Below are 23,892 nucleotides of genomic sequence, written 5' to 3' on the forward strand. Positions count from 1 at the left end.
GCCTTGCTCCTAGTGTTAAATGGCCACTTCCAAGCCAGGAGCTGAGCCTTTCTGGCCAAGTTTGGGTGCTTGTGAGGAAGGGGGGGAAGGATGTGCATCCTCTGAGCAGTCGGTACTGGGGATCCACTGGGCTCTGCAGTGAGTTGAACACTGGTGGTGTTGCACTGGCCTCTGGCGTTCTACATACAGGAGTAAAAGCAGTTTTTACTATACAGCATTCACTACATAGTAAGTTCATGTAGCGATGGATAAGAAGTTCTGGCTCATTGGATTTCACATGAAGATGACTCAGATGTATCAGACTTGGTCACCCTGCTCTCCATTCTTTTGAACAGTTTGGCTTCCAGGTGTGAAAGCCCTTTCCTGTCTTCAATTTTCCCAGTGATTGGGACTTTCCCCAGTTGCACAGTGGTTTAGTCACCTTCCTGCATGGGGAGGAAGGGGATTTTCTCATCCCTATGTAGCAGGTAGGAGGAATTCTTCAGTTTCCCTCACGCTGTATATCGCAGGAGCACATTGCTCTGGATCTTTAGGTGACTGCTTTAGACTGGTGACGTTAATGGCACTTGCAGTCATTTTGTTATCTAGATAATTAATCCACAAGGTATTGCACACAATGCAGTGAATAATACAGGAAATGATTAAACTGAGTATTTTCCATGGTTCTACACGATATAGTATGTGAAGGGAAGTAACTGGCATACTGAAGCTACTACACAAAGCAGTCACAGGTTTGATTTGTTCAGTATTACTGTAGTTTATGAAATTTAGGCTGGAATTTCTGACTGTTTTGATTTTTGAAAGGGCCTTTCCCAGTGCTATTAAAAAGCAATTTGGGAGTTTAGGCTCCCTGGACTTCTCATAACCCCACTGCAGGAAGGCAAATTTCTCTGGGAGCTGCTTGAGGGAGATGATGTTTGACATTAAGTGTTCAGCATAGCTGCTTTGATTTGTCCCCTGGATAACCACACTAATGCTGTAAGAAGCTTGCTTTCCTATTTTAGCTACAGAAGTCAAAGGCCTAAAGGTAGGTGACATGAATGCTTCTATAAATATGTATGTTTTAATCAAGCTATTGTTTATAATTAGATAATAATCATGATGGTATAAACAAGGGCTGGAGTGGGATATGTAAAAAGTCTCAAGCAACACGGAGAAAAGTGGTTGATGTCTTCAGCTTTTAGCTGAGGTCTGGAGTGAGATTAATAGAAGGTGTTTACAGCTGAGCTACATGGATTTATCTCATGTAAAGAAGGGGAGAAGGAGATGTGAGAATTGGGATGGAATTCTTGTTGGCTCGGTCTCCCATGTGTCTGCCTTACTCATTTGACATACTGTCCCTTCCTGCATCTCATGTTGCCTGTTGAAGTCATGCAGCTGTCCCCTGGGAGTTTTTTTGAAAGGGATATTTAAAAGACACATTCAGAGGTTTTCTCTAAAATGGATGTCAGCACCCTCTAGCAATGGAAATATCCCCCAGGGGAGATTAAAGAACTCTGAAATTGTGCAGAAATCTCTTTTCCCTGCTAAGAACCTGTGCTGTAGCCTCTAAAAACTTTTCCATTTTGACTCTACTGGAATGAACTAACAAATTTGTCAATCTCCCTGCTGGTGAGAGTGGCACTTCTGGTGGCAGACAGGCACATTTGCTCGTGCTCTAGTAAATCCACTGCTGCTGACTTGCAAAGTTCATCCACTGACTTCAAACTCTTAACGACCTTATTGTGATTTTTTTTTAAATCACTGTGCGAATTTAACTAAACATTGTTTTCCTGGAAGCACCGGGTTTTCAATGGTAGTAAATGTTTATGTTGAATAGGAGCCATAGGAAAACACTGAGCACAGTAGGATGCAGATCAGAATTAATTTGCAGACATATACTTCCTGAATCAAAATCTGCACCCCCGTACAACCACAAAGACTTACTGTTTGTTCCGCCGGGCCCTGAGGTGTATGTTTAATTAGGTGTGTTTGTGAGGGGGAAGTTGCTCTTGAAAGAGGGTGTTCAACCCAAAACTGTGGAGTTGTTAGTGCTGGTGCCGTGTTGGCGGACTCCCATGGAGGTGACTGTCACCCCACTCAAAGACACATAATATTGCATTTCATGGAGCCCAAATTTGCAGCAAACAGGTTAGAAGTGCTGGCGAGGTGAGGTTTGGGGATGAGGTTAACATCTTTTTTTTTCTCTGGAAAATCTAAACTAAGCAGTTACCTAGAACATGAATGGGACGTGCACATTCGTGTGAAAGACAAGATGACGATCCTGTCTCTCTGGGGGAAGGCGACATTGAATGAGCACAGTCAAAAGTAAAATTTCCAGAAGTTCTCCTATTTTATAAGCCCCAAGGCTCACTGGCTTCCAGGAAGATGGTAATGGGTTCAAACTGGAACACAAGAGGTTCCACTTAAATTTGAGAAGAAACAGCTGCTCAGTGAGGGTGACAGAGCCTGGACCAGGCTGCCCAGGGGGGTTGTGGAGTCTCCTTCTCTGCAGACATTCAAACCCACCTGGACACCTTCCTGTGTAACCTCATCTGGGTGTTCCTGCTCCAGCAGGGGGATTGGACTGGATGAGCGTTCAAGGTCCCTTCCAATCCCTGGCATTCTGTGATTCTGTGAAGATTTAGGATAAAAGGTGGGGATGGTGATTCAGCCCTCCGTGTAGACTACAGGCTTGTGGAGCATAATGATTCTCTCAAGCGTGTGCGGACAGTGAAGTTGCTCAAATTTCGGTTCTAATTGCTGTTTGTAAAATAAATGTATAATGTGAACTCTATTGAAACTCTAATAATAATGATTGAAATCTTGTCATTTTAGCCATTTGCAACTCATTCCTCATTGCCTTCATATATCATGAAAGATGAAGGAGCTGGGATTTTGCTTCCTGACAGTGTCCTTAATAGATATTTTTCGCATTTCCACCTGCACTTCCCAGTCTGATCTTAATTGTTGGTGGGATTCTAAGCTTTCCTACAAGTTGTACTGCTTTATCTGTAGGGTCGAAGTGGTATGATTCTCCACACTAGCTGATCGTGCTTATGCTGACACAGCTGTTCCCAGCCTGGAATAACTTTGATACTGATACAGACAGACCGTGTGCTGATTTTCACTTGTCCATTGCACAATCCCAGCTCACTGTGCCTGTCTTTTCTGGGGGTTTTGCTTCCTTGCAGGGGCTGTTGGCTCCTGTGGGTGCAACATGAGCTGATTGATGCTATAGTTTCTCAAATATGACTGATTTGGGACTGGCTGGAGCAAGCTGTCATCTTCTGGTAAAGATCCTTAAGACAACACCATTCAAACCATGTCCCCATGTTCAAACATTTCCCAGTTGCAGTTTGGTGCCGTGGGTACCCGTGATGCTGCTGCTCTCAGCGGTGCTGGAAAGGTGTGGGTGAGAGAACAAGAAGCTTTCATGACAGATCCGTGCAGGGGAAGGCCCCCCGGGTGAGTTTTAATAGCCTGGTTGCATTCAGAACCAAATGTGTTTCTAAACTGGAAATGGATCCTGTTGTCTGACAGTGAAAACGCCGCCTTTGTTGTGTTTCTGGGCAGCTCGCACTGGGATCAGTGCTGAAGCAGGTGTGGCAACATCCTCTGTGCAGGCAGGCTGCTGGGTTCAGCGTGGCGGGTAGGAATCCCATGTTTACAACATCCTATATCTCAGTGATATGAAAAAACTGAAGGCTGACTTCTGAACATTCACATTAAAGGGTGACTATTAACATTCTCCTGATGAGATGTGACTTAATGTGGGGGTTGGACTAGATGACCTTTAAAGGTCCCTTCCAACCCGAAGTATTCTATGAATTATAGCAAACATTTGCTGTAATCTTAAACAATAATGTATATGGTAAACTCACATTCACATAGTGGCTGAAGATGCAGTATTTACACCCTGCTGAGTGCTGTTGAGGAGTACATGCTGTTTTAAAGAGGACAGATTTTGATAAATGAGTCTCTGTCTTATTACTAACATGCTCGAGAAGAACGTGCTCTATTCACCAGTGGGATGAGAAAAGCCCTCAGGCTCCCAGCTCTCATTCCAGCTTTGCAATGTGGATCTTCGTTTTATAGTAGTTTCTGAGAACATATTTACTAGTGTGGCTTACAAAAGCATGTGTTTAATGTGTCTTTTTTTGTTGTTGAGATGCTAAATCCATAAAAGAACAACAAAGAAAACACTAGGGACTTTGTTAATAACTTGGGAAGGAAGAAATTCATAAAAATAGGGTTGGGGTGAATTGGGCCTCAGTCCTTGAGGCACAAGACTCATAAATCCCTGGTTCACAACCTGTGTATTATTAACTCTAACATATTTTCTAAATTTTATTCTGTGCATCTGTTAATCCGTAATCTTTTAGCTTATTTTAAACATCATCAGTTTCATTTTCTAAACTTCATTCAGCAAATTACCAGCTTGAATTTTGCCTCTTTATTCTAAAACCAGCGTTTATTCCATCATAAAAAAGAGTGCTTAACATGAAATGGCTCCAGAGCTTTTGACAGCACGCTGCCTATAATAGAACAAAACATAGTGTTTTCGTAATTTATGATGTTTCTTACTGATCTGCTCATCCAAAAAAAGTGTGTTTTGCTCTCTCAGCATTTGGTATCCGAAATGTTGTCTTGTGCTGACAACCACAGCCTGTTCCAGATGAATTTAGGCCTCAGCGGCTTGCTCAGCATCACAAATCCAGTTTTTGGCAGAGCCGAGAACAGACCCTCTCTCTCCTGTCACAGCTCAGTTCCTCGGTGTAATTACGGGGCAGTTTCCTGCTGGGTGAACGAGCCTCTGTTGTGACCAAGCCCATTACAACAAACAGGTCCCACTTTTCTATTTTGATGAATTCCCCTTGCTCAGTAATTTTTTTACGGTTTTAAACCATAATTCGTCAGTGAATCATGGCAAAACATGATTGTCTAATTAAAAAAAAAGAAGAAGCAGATGTTAATTTTCTGCTTTGGCAGTCTGGAGTTCTCCACTACTTGTTAAGCAAGCAGGTTGAGAAAGTGACTGTGTGTGAGATGATGGACAGGCTGTGTTGGATGTAGGAACTTGAGCAACTTGGGTTGAAATGTTTGTAAGTGTTGTGGGAAGTTGGTTTGGTTTATTCAGATTTATGGGACTAGTAACAGGTGAAGAATTTAGAGTAAAAGAAAAGGGCTTCCACCTCCTTTTATTTTTTAGAAATAGTGCTCACATGCAGAGCACCTTTCCTGTAGTGAGGAATCAAGTATGCCTGAGATGACTACACAAATACCAACTCCCCTTTCACCCTTGGACACCAAGACAGTTACACAGAATCACAGAATGGTTTGGGTTGGAAGGGACCTCTGGAGATCATCCAGTCCAACCCACCTGCTAAAGCAGGTTCACCAGAGCAGGTCACACAGGAATGTGTCCAGGTGGGTTTGAATGTCTACAGAGAAGGAGACTCCACAACCTCTCTGGGCAGCCTGGTCCAGGGCTCTGGCACCTCAAAGGAAAGAAGTTTCTCCTCATATTCAGATGGAACCTTCTGTGCTTCAGTCTGTGCCCACTGCCCCTCATCCTATTGTTGGGCACCACTGAAAAGAGTCTGGTCCATCCTCTTGACACCCACCCTTGAGATATTTATAAACATTGATGAGATCCCCTCTCAGCTTCTTCAGGCTGAACAGCCCCAGCTCTGTCAATCTCTTCTCATAAGAAAGATGCTCCATACCCCTAATTATCTTTGTAGCTCTGTAGTTCTTCTCCTTTTAATAAGCTCATAACATCTTTGTAGGTAACACAGCCATGGAGAAAACTAGTAATTATTTCAGTGATAGGAGACACAAAAGGCAGTGCTTGCTGGGATGTGATATGGCATGATGTGTTCAGTCCTCCATGTCTGTTTTTTAGGAGTGTCTTCTGACTGCGAAACAGAGGTGTGCTTTTGAAAAATCATGGGGGCCATGTAGGCTCGTTGGAATTTTAATTACAATTTTTCTGTATTTGTTATTTTAAAAATAGCCCGTTTAACTATTGAAGGAGAGCAGGAAGAGGACCACAGAAACACCGCTTTCCTTTTCTTCCTTCCTTCTGCGAACATCTGAGACAGTGAGATGATATCCTCCTGGAGACACTGTATGGTGGCATTTTTAAGGAGCCCTTAACATGCAGTTTATTGCCCTCATATAAAGTTTGTTGGCCTGAAAGTTTCTTTGGTGTCGGGCCCAGCAGGTGCTGAGAGCCCCTGAGTTGCGTGCTCAGCACAGGAACAAAGAACAGGGCTGGCTTTGCTGTGAAGAGGTGCAGCTGGCAATTCGTGGTTATGACTGCCCATCAATAGGTATTCATGCTATTAATTAAGCTGCTGCTGTTAAAACCGGAGCTAGGGGACAGCTTTTCAGCCTGTAAGCTGAGTCACCTGGGAAAGGGTTTTAATAAGAGGGCTCCAAGGCTTGTGAGAAGGGTTTTTTCAAACCCTTTTCTCTTCAAGGCTGACAGCACCGTCTTTCAGAGACACGGCTGCCTGGGTGTCTGTCTGCAAGTGACAAATGGCATTTTCTTCTCTGAAAGCTCGATACAGTGATTTCTTGAACCTTGACTAGCAAGAGCCAAGCTGTGACCTAACTCTGCTTTTGTTCCTCATCTGCAGGCATCTAATGACAAAAGAGTTTCAGCCCCTTTCTTGGCTCTGCGCGAGTCTTGTTTTGCAGCCCTTTGGTTTTTGGCTTCTTTAAGCTTTTTCTTTATTTTTAAGCCTGAAGAGACAAGAATGTGCACACTTTATTTTTTTTTCGGGAGACTACTGTGAATAGGCATGTGACTTTTTGGTTTGCAGGTGGTGCTTTTTGACAGTTTGATGGAGATCCCTGTAGTGCCTCTTAGGACTGCTGAGGGTTTTTTTAGCTTTTTCAGCTTAGGTACTTAAGACTTCTTTCAGTTCAAGTTAAGTCCAGTTCTATTCTGCTTCTGTAGCACATAAAGCAAGTGACCTGTCCTCTCAAAAGCCTTGGAGAAGGATGTGAGGAGCAGCATTGAGCGGTCCTATGAACTCTGGTGGCACGGCCGGTCCCCTTTGTGACCGCTGCTGGGGAAGGACACTCTGAGACTTTCCTCCAGGTGGTCTGTAAAGCAGAAAGGTAACAATCGTAGGAAATTCCTTTTCTGCCACCAGCTCACAAACTCAACAAACAATCCCTTTGTGGAGAGCCTGGGGTCATCCCTCTAGTTTCTTATTTTTTAATTTGTTAACTGCTTGGAATTTCTTGAGCAGATCCTTTCTGGAGGTATTAGGGAGTGGTGGTCTGTTTCTCCCTTCCTGAACTTCTTCAAACCTTTCTAAGAAAACGTCCTAGAAACAGTTTGGTCTCACCATACATGACTGAATTTGTTTTGCCAGAGTCTTATCTAAAATCTCCCCTGTGCACATGCTAAGCTTGCATGACTGCTTTTGGTTTAGGTGCTGACATTCAGGTTCTTCATTCGAGAGGGTCTAAGAGCCCAAAGGCAACTCAGTTGTGTGAACAACACTTGAAGATGCTGTTAGATGGAGGTGTTTTTCTTTAGAAAACAATGCCCTTCCCTTCCATCTGAGAAGCAAGGCAGCTGTGTTACCTTTCGTGTGCAGTGTACTGACTGATAGCGAGCCCTGCCCTGGTGTCAGAGCTTCCCGATTTAGGTGGTTGCAGTAGCTGCTGATTGTAGCTGCTTCTAGAGAACATGTATAAAGTCGCCAGCTTTGACAGATAGGACCTGTTGCCAACTTTTTTTCTGATTTTATTTTCCATTAATTCCTGTTTTCACATTTCTTCCATCAAACCATGAGAAGATGATGTTCTGCTAAATACCCTATACCATGTCATGTCCTTTGCAGGGCTCCTGTTGATCACTGTGGCAGTTGAAAAGCCTCATGTCTACAGGCTTGGCTGTCCTAAAGCCATCTGGTGTATGCCCGGCCTCCTGCAGCACACATTTCCAGGAGGTTTGTTCTGGCTGGTGTCCATTCTTACACCCACTTGTTCCTTTTAAACCCATTAGGGTTCAGGTTAAGGTCACGTGTAGGGTTTGGAACAGCCTTCTCTTTAATTTCTTGCCCCACCTCTGATGAAGATCAGATCATCATCTTTACTGGTCTCTTTATTTTTACCTTTTCCTTCAGGTCCCCCTTCCTTGCCTTTGTGGTTGTGTCTTTTTCCACTGAGTTGCAATGAGGATCCACATACCTAAAATACAGCTGCAAGTAGTTGCAACAGGTCTGGGCAAGGAAGGGTGGCTCTTTGTGGACACTGTGCAGGCCGGAATGGGGATTTGGTTGCCTGAGCCAAGACTAACTCTCGAGGTGAAGGTTTTGTTTATTTCTTGTGAGTAAGCTGGGAGTGTGTTAGCTTGGAGCAGTGATATACATTTAAGAAAACATTTTATTTTGTTTCCTTTTCTCCGTTTCTAAGAAAAGATAATCCTCGCATTAAGAAATCACAGTAGAGGTTGGATCCTTGCTCTGAACCATTTGCCACCAAAGAAAGAAGAATAAGGCAATCTCTACTTTCCTTCCTAGGACAGGGATTTCTTCTAGAAAACGAAGGGAACTTGAGTTGACTTGGCAGGTAATATCTGCCCAGTCTGAAGAAGTGCTTAACTTTTACATAACTACCTATGAATGTATTTAGGGAGCTGGCAAGCTGCAGTGGTCTGTGTGTTTTTCATTATGTCACTGGTTTTAAATTAGTTGAAAACGGGCTTCCTTTATAGGTGGTAGAATTCCTTTTGGGTTGTCATTCAGAAACACCTCTGATGAGGGTGAGGAGGTGTAACATGCAGCAGGTTGGGATGTGTCCTAATCCCAGGCAGGACACTGGTGTGCCCTGGGGAACAGTACGCGGCACCGAGGAACATCTGAAGGTTCACCAAGGAACATCTGGAGGTTCACCAGCCCTGTACACCCCGACTGGCAACACTCTGAGATTGGGTAACTTAAGCAGCATGAGAAATAATTTAGCTCGCTTGCTCTCTTTTTTTTGTTACTGAATGCATAATTACATGATTAATGCAGAGATTTTAATCTTCAGCCTCCCCTTACAAACATTCAATAATTGCATTTAGAGATTTATATATTTGTAAAATTAGAAGGGTTAATTGTGATCCTGTCAGTTGGTCTCTCGGTGCAATTGACCCATTTCCGATTCGCTATCACAAATCTTTTAGTAAATTAGCATTTTATTCCCCTTGCTTTGAAACTGTGTGCCTTATTTTAGGATTTTTTTTTCCTAGCCCCCATCTTTGGTCATTGAAACTTCTCAAACTGTTGTTGGGCTTGTTGTTTATAAGACAATAAGACTGGTCTTAATCTTCACTTTTAAAAAGCAAATGGACTGAGCTCTTATTACAGCGTCAATTTAGGGCATGTTCTCAAGTTCTTCAATGTTGTTTCTCTTCCATTTGCTTTTTAACATCTTGTTTTCTTTATAAATAAGAACACTTTGTTTGCCGTGACAATCATGTTTACAGGGGTACCAAGTAACCTACCTCTTCTATTGCTCCAAAATTTTGTCGCTTATGTCAAAGATCATTTTAGTTTTTTGGCTTATATCTGGCATAGCCTTCTGTCTGGTTAAATATGTACCAGGATCCTCCGTCATCATCATCATCATCCAGAAGGGTGTTTCTGTTCAGGGAGCATGACCTACAGTCTTCTGTTTCTGGATCTTGCTTGGCCTCACTGGGACACACGTTACTTTCTCACCTTGCTCACCAGATCTTAATGAACAAAATACAGAACAAGTGATCTCGGTGAAGTCTTCCGAACTGGAGTTTTAAGAGTGCTCAAGATTCACCAATCTCCTTTTAACCACCTCAAATCACATGGCTTGAAATGTTTTTACTCTCCGAATTAATCAGAGGCTGCTGCCTGCTCCGGATTTCCCGCTTTTCCTGAGAAACGCACCTCTTTAGTGTTAAACTTTTTATATTTGAGGAGTTACTGTGCTGTAAAGCTGACGTTTCAGAAATAGTATGACTCACAAGTAAGACCTAAAACAGTGCGGGCTTTAGTTTGTTTGCTCTTTAAGTCTGGCGGTTTTGTATATAAACATGGATTTGGGTCAGTCTCTCCCCTTTCCCCCTCCTTTTTCCTGCTTGGTTCCTGGCTGCAGGATGTCCTTTACCACTGGGTGACACTGTTTGATAGTGCTTAACATTTGCAACAGTGGAGCCCTGAAGAAACCATTCTCTTAGGCTTCTGATTTTGAATCAAGGCTTGGTTTTCATAAAAAAATCCCATATTTTCATTCAACCAAATGTGCCCTGATTTTTAATTTAGTGGTCCAGACTGACTGGTCTAGAACACTGATGGTGCCCTATAGCTGCTGGGGTTATAAACTGATCTTACTTTGCTAATCATAAAATCTCTTTAAAACGTGTATAATTTCAGAATCACATACGGATCACTGTTGACCCATGTGTAAATAAATTGCTGCTTACCTTTTGGGATTAATTTGGTTGCAAACTGTGCTGTGGAGTGCGTTTCCTAGGAGGAATAATTTCAATGATCTTCTGAAAATCATGTTTACTGTGGTGTAATAATTACTTGTGTAGTGTATTGGTGGAAGCCAGATATATATTCAGTTGTGTGCATTTGCTAGTCATGATTTATTCCTTTCAAATGAATGACAGAGGAGGAGATGGAGGGGCGGGGGTGGGTGAATGACATGCTGTTCTGCAGGAAGAGAGCAGTGTAATTTCTATGGGCCTTCTTGCCATCAGAGTGGTTTTCCGCATCCCCAACCCTGTCTAAGGATTTCAGTAATCACAAGGACCTGAGCAAAATGAGTATGGAGAATATAAAATCCTTAATGAACATACAGGATTTTTGGCGAAGAGAAGTGATGTAAGATGCATAGTCTGCTTTATTTGCCATTAATCTTAGACTGGCACTGTGATGTTACAGTGGGTTAAGCATAAACCAGGATTTAGGGAGGATGGTCGCTATTTGCAGTGTGTAAGTCTTCATGCTGTGTCTTTCTGTCTTCTCTGCCTGTATTAAAAATTAAATGCTAGGGAATGTGTTGCAGGGAAAGTCTATAGCTAAGTTTAACCCATGTCTGACAAAAAGGGGATCCAGTCTCTGCCTGTGGTGGTGAACAAAGGTCTCATCTCCTTCTTTTCTCCCGATGCTCTTACAGCCTCCCTTGCACGGAGACCTCTTGCAGTAGGCGCGGAAAGGCGCATTCTTTCCCCTCTGTTCTTCCACCTCTAATTACACAGCTTCATTGATACCTCTGCTGCATTTTATTTGAGCAAGAGAACAAATGCAACTATTTAAAGAGAAGAAATGCCGCTATTTAGACCTGGTACATTCAGCCAGCAGCAGAGAGCTTCATCGCAGGTTTTGCAACCTGAGGGAAAATGAAGTTCCTGTTCACAGGGCCTGGTAATTTCAGCAGAAGGTGAGACTGTTCTTAAAGCTCCGTGTGTCTTTCTGCATCTCTTGTCCAAGTAGACCAGAGACCAAGAGAGGACCAGCCGTTCTGTTCTCACCAGCATTGCTCTTCAACCCCCAGCCTCTGAGGGGATCCGGGCTCTTCCCTTAGCACCCAAAACTTGACTGAACTTCAAAGCACAGAACAGAGACTGCCTGGTGGTGTTTAAATTGAACCAGACCCATAAGCAGCTCTTTGCATTTGAGAGAATTGTAAGAGCATGGAGCACTGCCCCAAATCTTGCACTCCCTTTAAGTGTCAGTGCCAATCCAAACATCTTTATAGGGACCCTCTTTCTCCTGGTTTCTTATTTAGTGGGTGTTTTATCTGTGCTTGTTGACATTACACTTTCTGCAGTACTTAAGGGAAGAAAAGGAGCATTAACTGGATTTCCTTGAGAATTTGAGTGGTTTAGTTCATTTTAACATCCTCTAAAGTGACAACAGGGACAGCTTCAGTAGCCAGCAAAGCCCCATGTCCTCAACATCGCTGAGATCACTTTGGGCTGCCACAGTCAATGAGTGAACCCTTGTTCCTGAGAGAAGCCTACGTGGTCTGTCAGTCTTTAGGCAGCCATGCAATTAATGAAGCTGTTAACTGGTGATACCCAGCATAAGGAAGGTGCTGTGAGTTAAACAGTTCTGGCATAGCATGGGCAGAAGTTTTTCTGTCTTGCTACTTTATTTTGCCTGCCGGGATCTGAAGATTTTGAAGTGCATGACAAGGAGCAGCAAGATTGGCCTTGCAGAAGCTCATGGTGCTTTCTAAAAGTATCCTCTTGTATAAGTGAGAGCTGGGGCACACAGGGATGAAAGAACCTGCCTAGGATCGGTGAGGCAAGGGTGGAGCCAGACACACAACCCAGGTAACTGCCAAAAGGGTCAAAAAGTTAAATGGTCTTTATTTTATTTGAAGAATAGCAATATAGTAAGTAATCTGGTAATAGGAGGACATTAAATGCGCAGTCTGCATGGGACAGTAGATACATACTGCCCTAAATGTGTTTGGTTTTGAGGCAGGTGCGGACAATCTCCTCTTTTGAAGCAAAACTCCCGTAGCTGGGAAACAGCAGCCTTTTTGAACAAAGCACCAGGGGCTGGGAGGAATCGCAACCTCCAGGTCCTCTCTGGTCACCCCGCTCCCTCCAAACCTCTCCAGCTGCCTTTTGCCACAATCCAAACCCCGTCATCGCTTCCAGCCACAAAAGACGGTGCGGCTAAGAGCCAAACTCCTTAGACAGTGGCTATTTCGAGCACATTGGGTGGGAAGAGTGTTTTCTATTCTGTTTTCAGGAATTCTCGCTTTGAATTAAAGGGTGAATTGTGGGAAGTTATTAATGATATCTATAATCAAGGATTAATCAAGTAAATCTCTCTAGTCAAGTGCCTCTCACTGCACTGAGAGCATGGAGATAAAAATGATAGCGGTGCTGCGCTTTCGTGTGCAAACAGCTCCGAGGTGGTGCCTGCAGAGCACATTCTGCATTTTTAAGTAGCTCCTTTGCTTTCCACCCAAACTGGCCGTGCTGGTCTTGTAAGTCTGAGCAGAGACACGCTGAACAATTTATATTCCGATTCCTCTCCAAATCGGAAGAGGGGGAGTAAAAAGCTGTATTTCTTCTCAAGGAATGCCTCTGGGTTACTTGTAGCAAACCGCAAGTCTACGCAGCAGTTTGAAGAGCTAAAAATGTTAAGTCTTAAAAATTAGCGTTTGATGGTTTACAGTACAGCTCGGAACAGATGTTGAAGCTTTTTTGAGAATTAAATCTTACTTTGGGAGGTATTCGTTGCTTGAGCTCACGCTTCTGTGGAAGATATTAATTCAATAATTTATTAAGGCAAAAAGAAAATAATGTGAATGTAGCCTTAATGTAACTTTTGGATCCCGGACTAGTCTATTATTTTGATGTTCATCGGTATTTTTAGGCATTTATTTATGTGCTTTTTAAGGGGCCTCAACTCTGCCTCTGCTTTCACAGCTGGAAGTAGTTGTGGGAATCATTTGAACGGCGAAAACGCCTTATATATGTATAATAATAAAATATATGGTGTCTCACAGGAATTTTTATATTTGGATTCCATATGGAGAGGGCAATTTCTGGTATGAGGAATACCAGATAGAAAATAAATGCAATTCCCTGTGTACCATATAAACCTGGGGCTTTTTTGGCATGAACTTCCCTCTGTTGTGGGAGCCATGAGAGCCCCATTGAAGCAAAAGGTCTGGCAGCTGCTGAATCTTGATGTTAAGATCTACTTTGAATCTGCTAAAAAGACTGATACTTGTCTGCAGTTCTCTTTGCACATGTGTTTGCAGTGTTAATACCATGAAGGGACTTTTGCTGAAAAAGCCCTCTATAGGTAGAATAAAAAATAAATAACATTGGAAGCAAACACTTCTCCTCCCAATGTAGCTTGGGTGCTTCTCGCACACTGCGGTTCAGTTGTATCTATTCAGTGTGATCAATTGGAAGGGTCTCTTCTCCATGAATTTGCTTGCGCTCCAAAGAAAATAAATGAGGGAATTGCAGGTATGTGACCGCTTGGCCTTGGCTCTCCACGAGTGAGGTACCAGTATGGTACTGCTTTATTCCTCTAAGAGCATCTTTGTGTCTGAAAACTGATATGAAACTTCTGTCTGGGTGGATACTTGAAGTTATTTTTATATAGAGACATTGTTTAGTGGAAAATTTAAATTGTTTTGCCGTTCTGTTTAAGGAGTTAAAATTCCTCTTCCGTGCCAGGTCCCCGGTTTGTTCTTTCTGGGTGAAAATCCATGTGTAGGTGAGAAGTCATGGACAAAATCTGAGTGTTGCTCAGGTAGGAGAAGGTAGGGTAGATGAATGCTTTTGTGCTGCTTGTGCAGCAGCAGCAGATTCAGCAAATGCACTGGGGGAGCATCTCCCAAATTAGTGGGTGTGTTGAACCTGAGCCAAGCTCAGCTAAAACATGCCCCGAATCCTTTGTTTTGGAGCAAGGTAACAGGGAAACACAGAAATTAATTGTGTATTCGTAGTGATCATGTAATAGGTGGTTATAAAGAGCCTCTTAGATGCTCTTAAAGCAGCACATTCCTGCTAAGTGATTATTTGGATTATTCATGTCCCGCCGTTGCACCTAGTGATGATATGAAAGCAGCTTTACGGTTGTGACTTCCGTGCTGATGAGCACTAGAGACTTGTGGAATTATTTAAATGTTATTGCTTGAACATTGATTGAACTTTGTTTAAGGATTATTAAGGTATTCTGTCATCGCGCCTGACTGGTTTATCGGTGTGAGCCCCAATCTCAGAATGAAACTCTGGGGCTGCACTGCCCGCTCTGATCCTCCCCTCCATTACATGGCGATTCATTTGTGCCTCAGTTTCCTTTTTTCTGTGAAACTTGCTGGTACTTTCGTAAATGTTGCTTTGAAAGGGCGTGGGTAGAAATCACACCACCTTAATTTATTGTTGGTGTCTAATATTACATGGTGACTATGCAGGACTGGGTTGGCGGCCTCGAGCCAAGACTGAGGTTTGCAAGGGGTGTGAGAGGATTCACCGAGTGGGAAGCGGGTGCCCTGTTTTGCTGGCTCCGGTTGGAAATCCTGCCTGAAATCACTTACAGCTTAATCACACACAGAAAGCATCTGCAGTTCCCAGGGGAGTTCTATTCATTCAGGTTTGCTGCTAGTGGAGTTTATGTTACACTAGGAAACCACAGTTCCTGACCTTTGAGTTGAATACATGTTTTTAAAAACAGAGATGGGACAGAAGAAAGAAGATTAAATAGACTTCATTTTAAGGGCTTACCAAAGGCAAATCTGCGTGCTGCAAAATATTACATCAAACTTGCCGAGAAATTATTGAATCAAATAGTTTTTTCAGGGTTTTGTGTTAGAAAAATAGTACATTGTTTATGACAGACAGTTGCAGGGTAGTTCTGAGTTTTTCATCTTCGCCCAAGCAAACACAAGACTTGTCTTGAGAGAAGCAGCAGGTTATTTTTGGATGTACTCTAATGGAGAGCTGTCTGTGATAAAACCTTCTGGAAGGCTCACAGCCCTATCGATGCAACAGGACTGAGAGAGTGCAGAAACCCAAATATTTACAGAGCAGGTTTATTTTGGGTGGAGGCTGGATATGTAACATTTGAGTTGTTTTCATTGTGATAAGCATGACTTGAACGCTGAGAAGGTAGGAATTGCGTCCTTATTAAAAACAAAACCAAACAACCAATCTGTAGCTAGTTTGTTAAATATTTATGGTTAGGAGAATAGACTTCCACACACTTTATTAACTGCATGGTGCGACATGGTACACATTGAGAAGTATGTTGTGAGGCGTTTGGGGTTTTTTTTTATATGGCATGCAATTAAACAGTGAGGGAATTGAGATGTAAGTTGAGCAAAGGGCCACCGAGATGGGTTGTGCCAAGGTGTAGGTGCTGTGGTGGAGGCTGAGGGACCTGGGCTGGCTCAGCCTGAGCAGAGACAGGGCTGGGGGGACCTGAGAGCAGCCCCCGTGTCGAGGAGGAACTTTCTGAGAGACAGAACCAGGCTCTGCCAGAGGGCAAGAGGCAACGGGCATGAGTTGAAAGAAGATGTTTGTATGGGTGTAAGGAAAAGCTTCACCATGAAGAGAGAGGAGCAGGGTGTCCTGCTCTGCTCTGCACTGGTGTGGCCTCACCTGCAGCACTGTGTGCAGGTCTGGGCGTCACGGGATTAAAAAAAAAAGATATAAAGCTGCTAGTGAGTGTCCAGAAGAGGCTACGAAGCTGGTGAAGGGTTTGGAGAAGAAGCCGTATGAGGAGCAGCTAAAGTCACTTGGTTTGTTCAGCCTGGAGAAGAGGAGACTGAGGGGACCTCATGGCGACTCCAGCTTCATCACAAGGGAGGAGGAAGGACAGGTGCTGAGCTCTTCTCTCTGGTGACCAGTGACAGAACCCGAGGGAATGGCAGGAAGATGTGCCAGGGGAGGTTCAGGTTGGACATAAGGAAAAGGTTCTTCACCCAGAGGGTGCTGGACACAGGCTCCCCAGGGAGGTGTCACACCCCCAAGCCTGACAAGTGTTCAAAAAGAGACTGAACAACACCCTCAGACACATGGTGTGAACTGTGGGGTTGTCCTGTGCAGGGACAGGAGTTGAACTGGGGGTCCTTGTGGAAAGCAGGGTGACCATGAGCCAGCACTGGGCCCTTGTGGCCAGGAAGGCCAATGGCATCCTGGGGTGGATTAGAAGGGGGGTGGTTAGTAGGTCGAGAGGGGTTCTCTTGCCCCTCTACTCTGCCCTGGTGAGACCACATCTGGAATATTGTGTCCAGTTCTGGGCCCCTCAGTTCCGGAAGGACAGGGAACTGCTGGAGAAGGTCCAGCGCAGGGCAACAAAGATGATGAAGGGAGTGGAGCATCTCCCGTGTGAGGAAAGGCTGAGGGAGCTGGGGCTCTTTAGCTTGGAGAAGAGGAGACTGAGGGGTGACCTTATTAATGTGTATAAATATGTAAAGGGTGAGTGTCACGAGGATGGAGCCAGGCTCTTCTCGGTGACAACCAATGATAGGACAAGGGGCAGTGGGTATAAACTGGAACACAGGAGATTCCGTATAAATTTGAGAAGAAAGTTCTTCATGGTGAGGGTGACAGAGCCTGGCCCAGGCTGCCCAGGGAGGTTGTGGAGTCTCCTTCTCTGCAGACATTCAAACCCACCTGGACACCTTCCTGTGGAACCTCATCTGGGTGTTCCTGCTCCAGCAGGGGGATTGGACTGGATGAGCTTTCGAGGTCCCTTCCAATCCCTGACATTCTGTGATTCTGTGACACAATGGTCCTTGTGGGTCCCTTCCAACTCAGGACATTCTATGATTCTATGGGTAAAGCCCTGAGCAGCATAGTCTGATCTTACAGGTGCTCCTGCTCTTAGCTGGAAGTTGAACTAGAAACTTTCCAAGTTTCTTCTGACCTTAATTTTCCAATGAACCTGTATATTTGGCACCTGTGGTGACAGCTGGTTGCTTGGCTGAAGCAAGGAGGACTCTAAGGGGTAATGGGTAATGTTTTTATTGCATGATCAATGTCATTAAGAGGTTTATGTCATGTACAGCAATCTACTTACATAGTTGTGAACTGTGGGCAATTTTTATATTAGTTCCAGAGATCCATGTGAGAACTAGCACCCCCACAGAGTTCAAAAACGCTACATATAAAATTGCCTTGAAAAACTAATGCAGGGACCACCCTGAGAGCGGCTCACACCGGTAAGCTATTTCTCATTGAATTTGCTCCGTAGAAACTTGGTGTGTGAGATGTAGCATCAGTAAAACACAATTACATCATCCATTCAAACAAAGAGGCTGAAAGGGCTGTTCAGGATGCATTGGACACATTCAAATCCAGAATGGCTTCCCTGAATCCACTGAAAACTTAGTCCTGGTGTTTCACTTCTTCGTCTGTAAGTGCATGTGCAACCTGAGCACGGTGATGGTCGTGGTGGTGTTCATGTACTGAAGAATTAGTGGAAATCTCTCCACTGTATCAAGTGGATTTTCAATCAGACCCTCTGAGCAACAATATGAGATTCCTAATGAAACAAAATAGTTTAGGGATTAATCTGAGGCTGAACTTAGGTTTTACAGCTCTGTGGCGTGAGAGGGAGGGAAGGGCTGGTAACAGCAGGATTTAAATTAAAGCGCGTATTCAGCTTTTACTGGAAAATACGGGGCCGATCGCAGGGATTCTCTGATTTCTCATAGCCCTGTACTGTACAGTGTGCAGCATTCAGCTGTTCTGCCAGCCAGGCTAATGGAGGTCTCTTGCCTTTTCTTTCATGTCCCATCCATTCCCGTCTGTAGACCCACATGCTGTGAGATTAGATTTTTGAGGTCTGTTTGAGGGGCCAATGTTTCATCAAACTGATAATCACAGTACACCAGGTTCTGCCTGCAGGTTTCCACAGCAGCAAACGGAGGCAGAATTGCTCTGAATGTGCTTTGTTTTGGATGCTGAACTTCTGGTGACTGTGACTTTTTAATGGAAAGGAGTATGAATGGCTACATATGCATTATTTGAAAATATAGTTTACATATCAGCTGGTCAGTTGATTAAAAGTGTTGTGATTTGGTATATAGATATGCTTTCTACAGCAGGATAGGAAAATGCCAGATTTCCAGATGATGTAAATCATCAAGACTTCATTGCCTTCAGATCAGTTGACTTCTATGGATTTTCACTGGGTGAAATATGGCCTTAAAGAAACAAGATCACCCGATTTTTTTTCCTCCTTACCTTTCCACCCAACAATCTGACCTCTGTCCCAACAATTGCAGATCTGGCAATTTCCACATGGAAGCTTTTGCTCAGTAAAGTTCAGGGCTTATCCACAGGAGGTGTTTTCCCTGTAGCTGACATGATACTGGTGGCAGAAAAAGAGACTCTATGTGGCTTTGGTATACATTTATAGTATTTAATATAGACAGTATTTTAAATGTCTTTAGGGTCTCAGTATTGCTGATCTAAAAATGCTTCGTCTGAGTAGGCTTTTTGAAATCAATAGGGCTCTTCACACACTTAACCTAAGTTATTTGTCTAATTGTTCTTAAAATGGAAGGAGTCTATGTCTCCGAGTCAATGGATGGAGGCTCTTGGAGATGACATTGTTGTGAAATTGCCATTTATTTAAATAGTTACTGCTAATGTTTGCTCTGAGAGCCATTACTTAACACACACAAAATTAATCTGGGAAAAGCGTAGCTTTTACCAGTGTAATATGCTGCCTTGATGTTTTAATACATCTTTAAAAAACCTTTCAGTGTAGATTTACTGCAGCTTTTTTCCCTGTTTTACAGATACTGTGAATAAGGACACTGAACCCAAAGATCCATATCCCATTCCAAGAAAGATTATGGCTGAACCAGACTACATAGATGATGACAATCCTGAATTAATTAGACCCCAGAAATTAATTAATCCTGTGAAGTCATCCCGGAATCATCAGGATCTCCATAGAGAGCTGCTGATGAATCAGAAAAGGTAAGAGTGTAGAAATCACTTGTGCCACCCTCCCACCCCAAACACACAGCTTGAGTTTTAGCTTCGTCAAAAGGACATTTTATCCAAAACCCAGCAGATCCTTTTTGTTGATTCAGATCTTGTAGTTGAAAGGTCTCTGATTCTTGACAGTGGCATTTATTTCTGTTTGAATTCCAGTTGCTCTGCAAAAAGCGTGTTGTAAAAGACTCCTTGCTCCGTTTTTGTTAATACTCACAAAGGGTCAGTTTCAGGGGGAAGCAGTTCACTTCTCCCCTGTCACATTTTATATTGGTTAGTTTGGGCACTGTGATTTATCCTGAGCCCTTAACTTTATCAAATATTTGACAACATTTTTGCTATTACCAGCAGCATGATAAAAATCTGTGGGTTTTCACCATTCCCAGCACACAGAGTTTATGGGACCACTTCTGAAGAAGTCATGTATTTTATTTCATACAACACTGCTCTCTGCTTACGTGATTTTCCTTGTGATGCAGTGGGATAGTCCGGCACCTGCGCCGCTGCTGCACAAGTGGATCTTTGTATGTTATGCAAATACTTCTTCATTCCGGGATGGGATGCACAGCTGTTGCTCTATGTATTGCTTTTAAAGATGCAAGTAACTGGGACTTTATTTCATCAACTTCAGAGACACAGGCACTTGACGCAGAGATTGCTGAAGTTCTGTTATTCACTCTCTTCAGCAATGGAGAACTCATTTAGAAAAACATATTGAGACAGCAGCCACCAGACCAGACACTGGTGGAGAAGCCACCAAGCCTGCTGAGGCTCCTCTATTTAAACAAACAGAACCTTCCCATGAATAAATTAGCAATTTGATGCATTGAAGCCATCCAAAGTGGACTTTCCAAAGGCAAAAGTGTGGGGATCCACAAAACAGAAGTGGAAGAAGAGTGTTTCAGAGTGCATTTGAGAATAAAGCTGCTGGTAGCGGCCATTCAGGTGCTTTGAGACGCAGCACCTTGATAAAGGAGAGGAGGAAGCTGTTGCTTTGGCTATTCCAGCACAATTAGATTTGTCTATTTAACAGGGAGAGTCACATTATGAAAGATGAGAGTTTCTTTTATTTTCCTTTTCCCCCCACTCTGGAAGGGAGAAGGGGTCTTTTCTATGTGTAATGGCAAAATCCTCCCAAATGCTAGCCTTAGATACTCAATTCTAAATGAATTGCACGCACCATACAGATTTTCTTCAGTGAGGAAGAAGTAGGAATGTTTTACGGAATGCTGACTGAATTGGAAGAAAGTGGCCTAAATAGGTGTTTGTCCTATTTTTTGTTAATGGGATTAAACATCAAAGTCAATTCCTGGCACCAAGAAGTTTAGTCATTGAAAGAAAGATAGTTGAAGTTTCCTGACTTATGATCTTATTCTAAAGGATGTGGAGGCTGCAATAAATTAAGGCTATTTTTTTCTTTTAAGTTTATGAAAGCATAAAGCACTTCTAAACAGTATGGAGTTCTTTTCTTCTAGGAGAATATCCTATTACACAGAGGAGTTTTGCAGCCCTCAATACCCACTCTCATTGTGATTTTGATTAGCTGCAGCTGTTAATTTTAGATTCTTATTTATTGGTGCAGAAATGAAATACTTGGAGAGTTTTCACCAGCAGAAAACCTGATATTTTTGAAAAGACGGTTAGTCTTCTGTGCCTCGTGTCACTGTACTACCTCTGATATGAGGCTTTTCAGTAATGTAGATATGAGGCTTGTGTTCTGCTTTGTTACTGCAAATTGCTGTACGTATGGAGGAACTTCAGCACTTTGACAGAAGTTTGCATAACATGTACCTTATCTTTTGTGAAGACTCAGTGTAGGCACCAGCAGCTTCATTTTTGGACCAGCCAGGTCTGAACAGCCATTTCTGGGTCTTAGAAGATATTAGCCCATGCTGATCAGATCGTTCTCCATGTGAGCAGTATCTGTTGGGTCTTGAACTGAGGTAGTTATTTCTTAAACTTGCAGAAGTGGTATTAATAGTTGTTTTGGGCAAACAAAGATCCAGGTGGTGATACCTCAAGGCACTGGTCACTTACAGAATCATAGAATAATTTTGGTTGGAAAAAGACCTTTAAGGTCAAGTCCAACCATTAACCTCACACTGCCAAGTCCACCCCTGAACCACATCCCTAAGAACCTCATCTACGTATCTTTTAAACCCCTCCAGGGATGGTGACTCCACCACTGCCTTGGGCAGCCTGTTCCAATGCCTGACAACCCTTGCTGTGAGGAAATATTTCTTAATATCCAATCTAAACCTCCCCTTAGACTGGCTTTATATATTAGGACTCAACCTCAGCTCTGCAGAGTATTGGTCCTGTCTGTTCCGAGGGTTTTAACCCTACCAGCTCTAACTTATTGCACCCTTTGCTTACTCTATATCAAAACTTTAGGCAGAACAAGGAGGTGATACAAGCCTCTCAGTCCATCCAGTAGCCACCTGTTTGTTGCTTTTCCTTACATGGGGAGAGTGAAAATAGGATTGACGTTACAGTTGTTCTGCTACAGATCTGGCCACCAACCCCACTTGATTAGCCTGAGAGGTTGTATTTACTTCTATGTCTGTGGGTCCCCTTTGTTGCAGCTACAGCACATCCAAATCACTCTTGGACCTCTGCTTTGTTATGTGCAAACTTATTTAAAAAAATCAGGAGCAAGTAATGCTGCTTAGCAGCTTGCCTCTGGTTCGTGGCTATCTTGATGGCTAATTGCCAACACAGGAGTTTCCATTGATTCAGCTCTCACTGAACCACTACTAGTAATAAAAAAAATCACTCCAGCTTTTCTCTGCCTGATTTAAGCTTCATGTGTTAAAATGTAATTAAAATAGCATGAAACATTAAATATTAACACAGTCTTGTAGCTTCTGTTGCATTCAGACCATGAGATCTATTATGAGAAATAAGGAACACATTTGGTGTTGCTAAATATTTGATTTTGCTGTCAGGGTATGTACAGGGACAGAGTGTTGCATAATATATGGAGTCGTTCATAGATGTCACCATAAAATGGCATTTTACCGTATTATTGGACGCACTGTCACATATGCATATTCTAGAAGAATTAGGCAACCACACATACCTAGCAAGTAGGGAAGGGTAAAAATACACTTTCTGAAAGCTTATTCAGATTATTGAATTTCTTAAAGTTGAAATAAAAAATAGTCGACGTTAAACTTAATGCTGGATGTTTTCACATAATGGTCTTCACAGGGAGGACGACAAGAACAAAGACAAATTTCAGGTCTTTCTGGTCAGACTTGAGTGATACTAATATCTGAATAACTGGGAGAGCTTTGAATCTTAGAAGAAATTTTGAAAACGTCCTGTCATAAGAGAGATAAAAGAAATAGCTGAAATCACACAAATAAATAGGAGTGAGTGTGTATGTGTGTGTGTGTGCCTGTAGAAGTAAAGTCGTGCATCTTCCCGAGGGCTGAGCTTTCTCATTTCAGCGTAGTTGGCTTGGAAAGCAATTTGTGCTGAGCAGACCTGAAACATTCAGTTGATGTAGTAGCTAAAACCTTGCAAGAGGGAGAATCCTCCGGCCTTTGTCTGGTCTCCAAGGTGACTGCAACCTTTTTATTCTGGATTTTTGTTGTTTGAGCCTCTTTGTGATTTGGAGTGTAGCCTCTCATTGGAAACAGCTTTGCAGCCAGGCCTGGGTAAACCTGCTACATGTTCGAGGAGGGACAGAATCCACAATTTCCAGGAGCAACCTGAGAAAATCCAAAGGGATGTCACTTTTTTGTTCTGTCCGTGCAAACCTCAGCAGCATCGTACCCTGTCTGAACACAATCTCTCCAGGTTATCAGCCAGCAAGGGAATTCTTTTTGTCCAAAGTTTGTTTCTAGCTCTGCTGGAGTCTTGATTTGTGATCGTTTATTTAATCCATTCTTATGGAATTGAGAGAATAGATGGAAGACTAAAGATGAAACTCAAAATAGTGAATTACACAGGAGAAACTCTACCGTGTACATTAAAAGGGAGTATCCTCGGTAATAATATGGCTTAAATTCTAGTTTAGGGTTTTGGTTAGTAACCAGGCAAATGTCTGCATTTCTTTTTCCTTTTAATTGAATATTTATATTCTAATGTATCTAAATAGGCAACTGCCTGACTTTAGAAAACCTGCCTATAAATCCGTGTGAATTTCTGCTAATGAAAACTGATCTTTCTTACCTGTTTCCCCCCTCTCCCCACACTCCTCCCATTTAATTTGAAGGGGTCTTGCACCTCAGAACAAACCAGAGCTACAGAAGGTGATGGAGAAAAGGAAACGAGATCAAGTTATTAAACAACAAAAAGAAGAGGAGGCACAGAAGAAGAAATCGGACCTGGAAATAGAGCTACTGAAACGGCAGCAGAAACTGGAGCAGGTAATATGGGGAATAACACCACCTTCACACACCTACGTCTGA

General features: G+C 42.9%; 1 protein-coding gene across 3 annotated transcripts in view; it reads left to right on the plus strand.

Annotated features, from left to right (window-relative positions):
* FAM107B (family with sequence similarity 107 member B) overlaps positions 1 to 23,892 on the plus strand; it is a 62,438-nt gene that overhangs the window by 33,683 nt on the left and 4,863 nt on the right. For 2 of the 3 annotated variants that reach the window (XM_071803507.1, XM_065846275.2), the window contains 2 exons: positions 19,270 to 19,453; positions 23,697 to 23,850. In XM_071803507.1, coding sequence (XP_071659608.1) covers positions 19,326 to 19,453; positions 23,697 to 23,850 — 282 coding nt within the window. In that variant the 5' untranslated portion in view covers positions 19,270 to 19,325. Of the gene's footprint in view, positions 1 to 3,354; positions 3,448 to 19,269; positions 19,454 to 23,696; positions 23,851 to 23,892 lie in introns of those variants that run through there. The other variant, XM_071803508.1, reaches the window with a different exon arrangement.

The sequence above is a fragment of the Patagioenas fasciata genome, chromosome 1 (genome assembly GCF_037038585.1).
Source record: "Patagioenas fasciata isolate bPatFas1 chromosome 1, bPatFas1.hap1, whole genome shotgun sequence".
Taxonomy (NCBI): Eukaryota; Metazoa; Chordata; class Aves; order Columbiformes; family Columbidae; genus Patagioenas; species Patagioenas fasciata.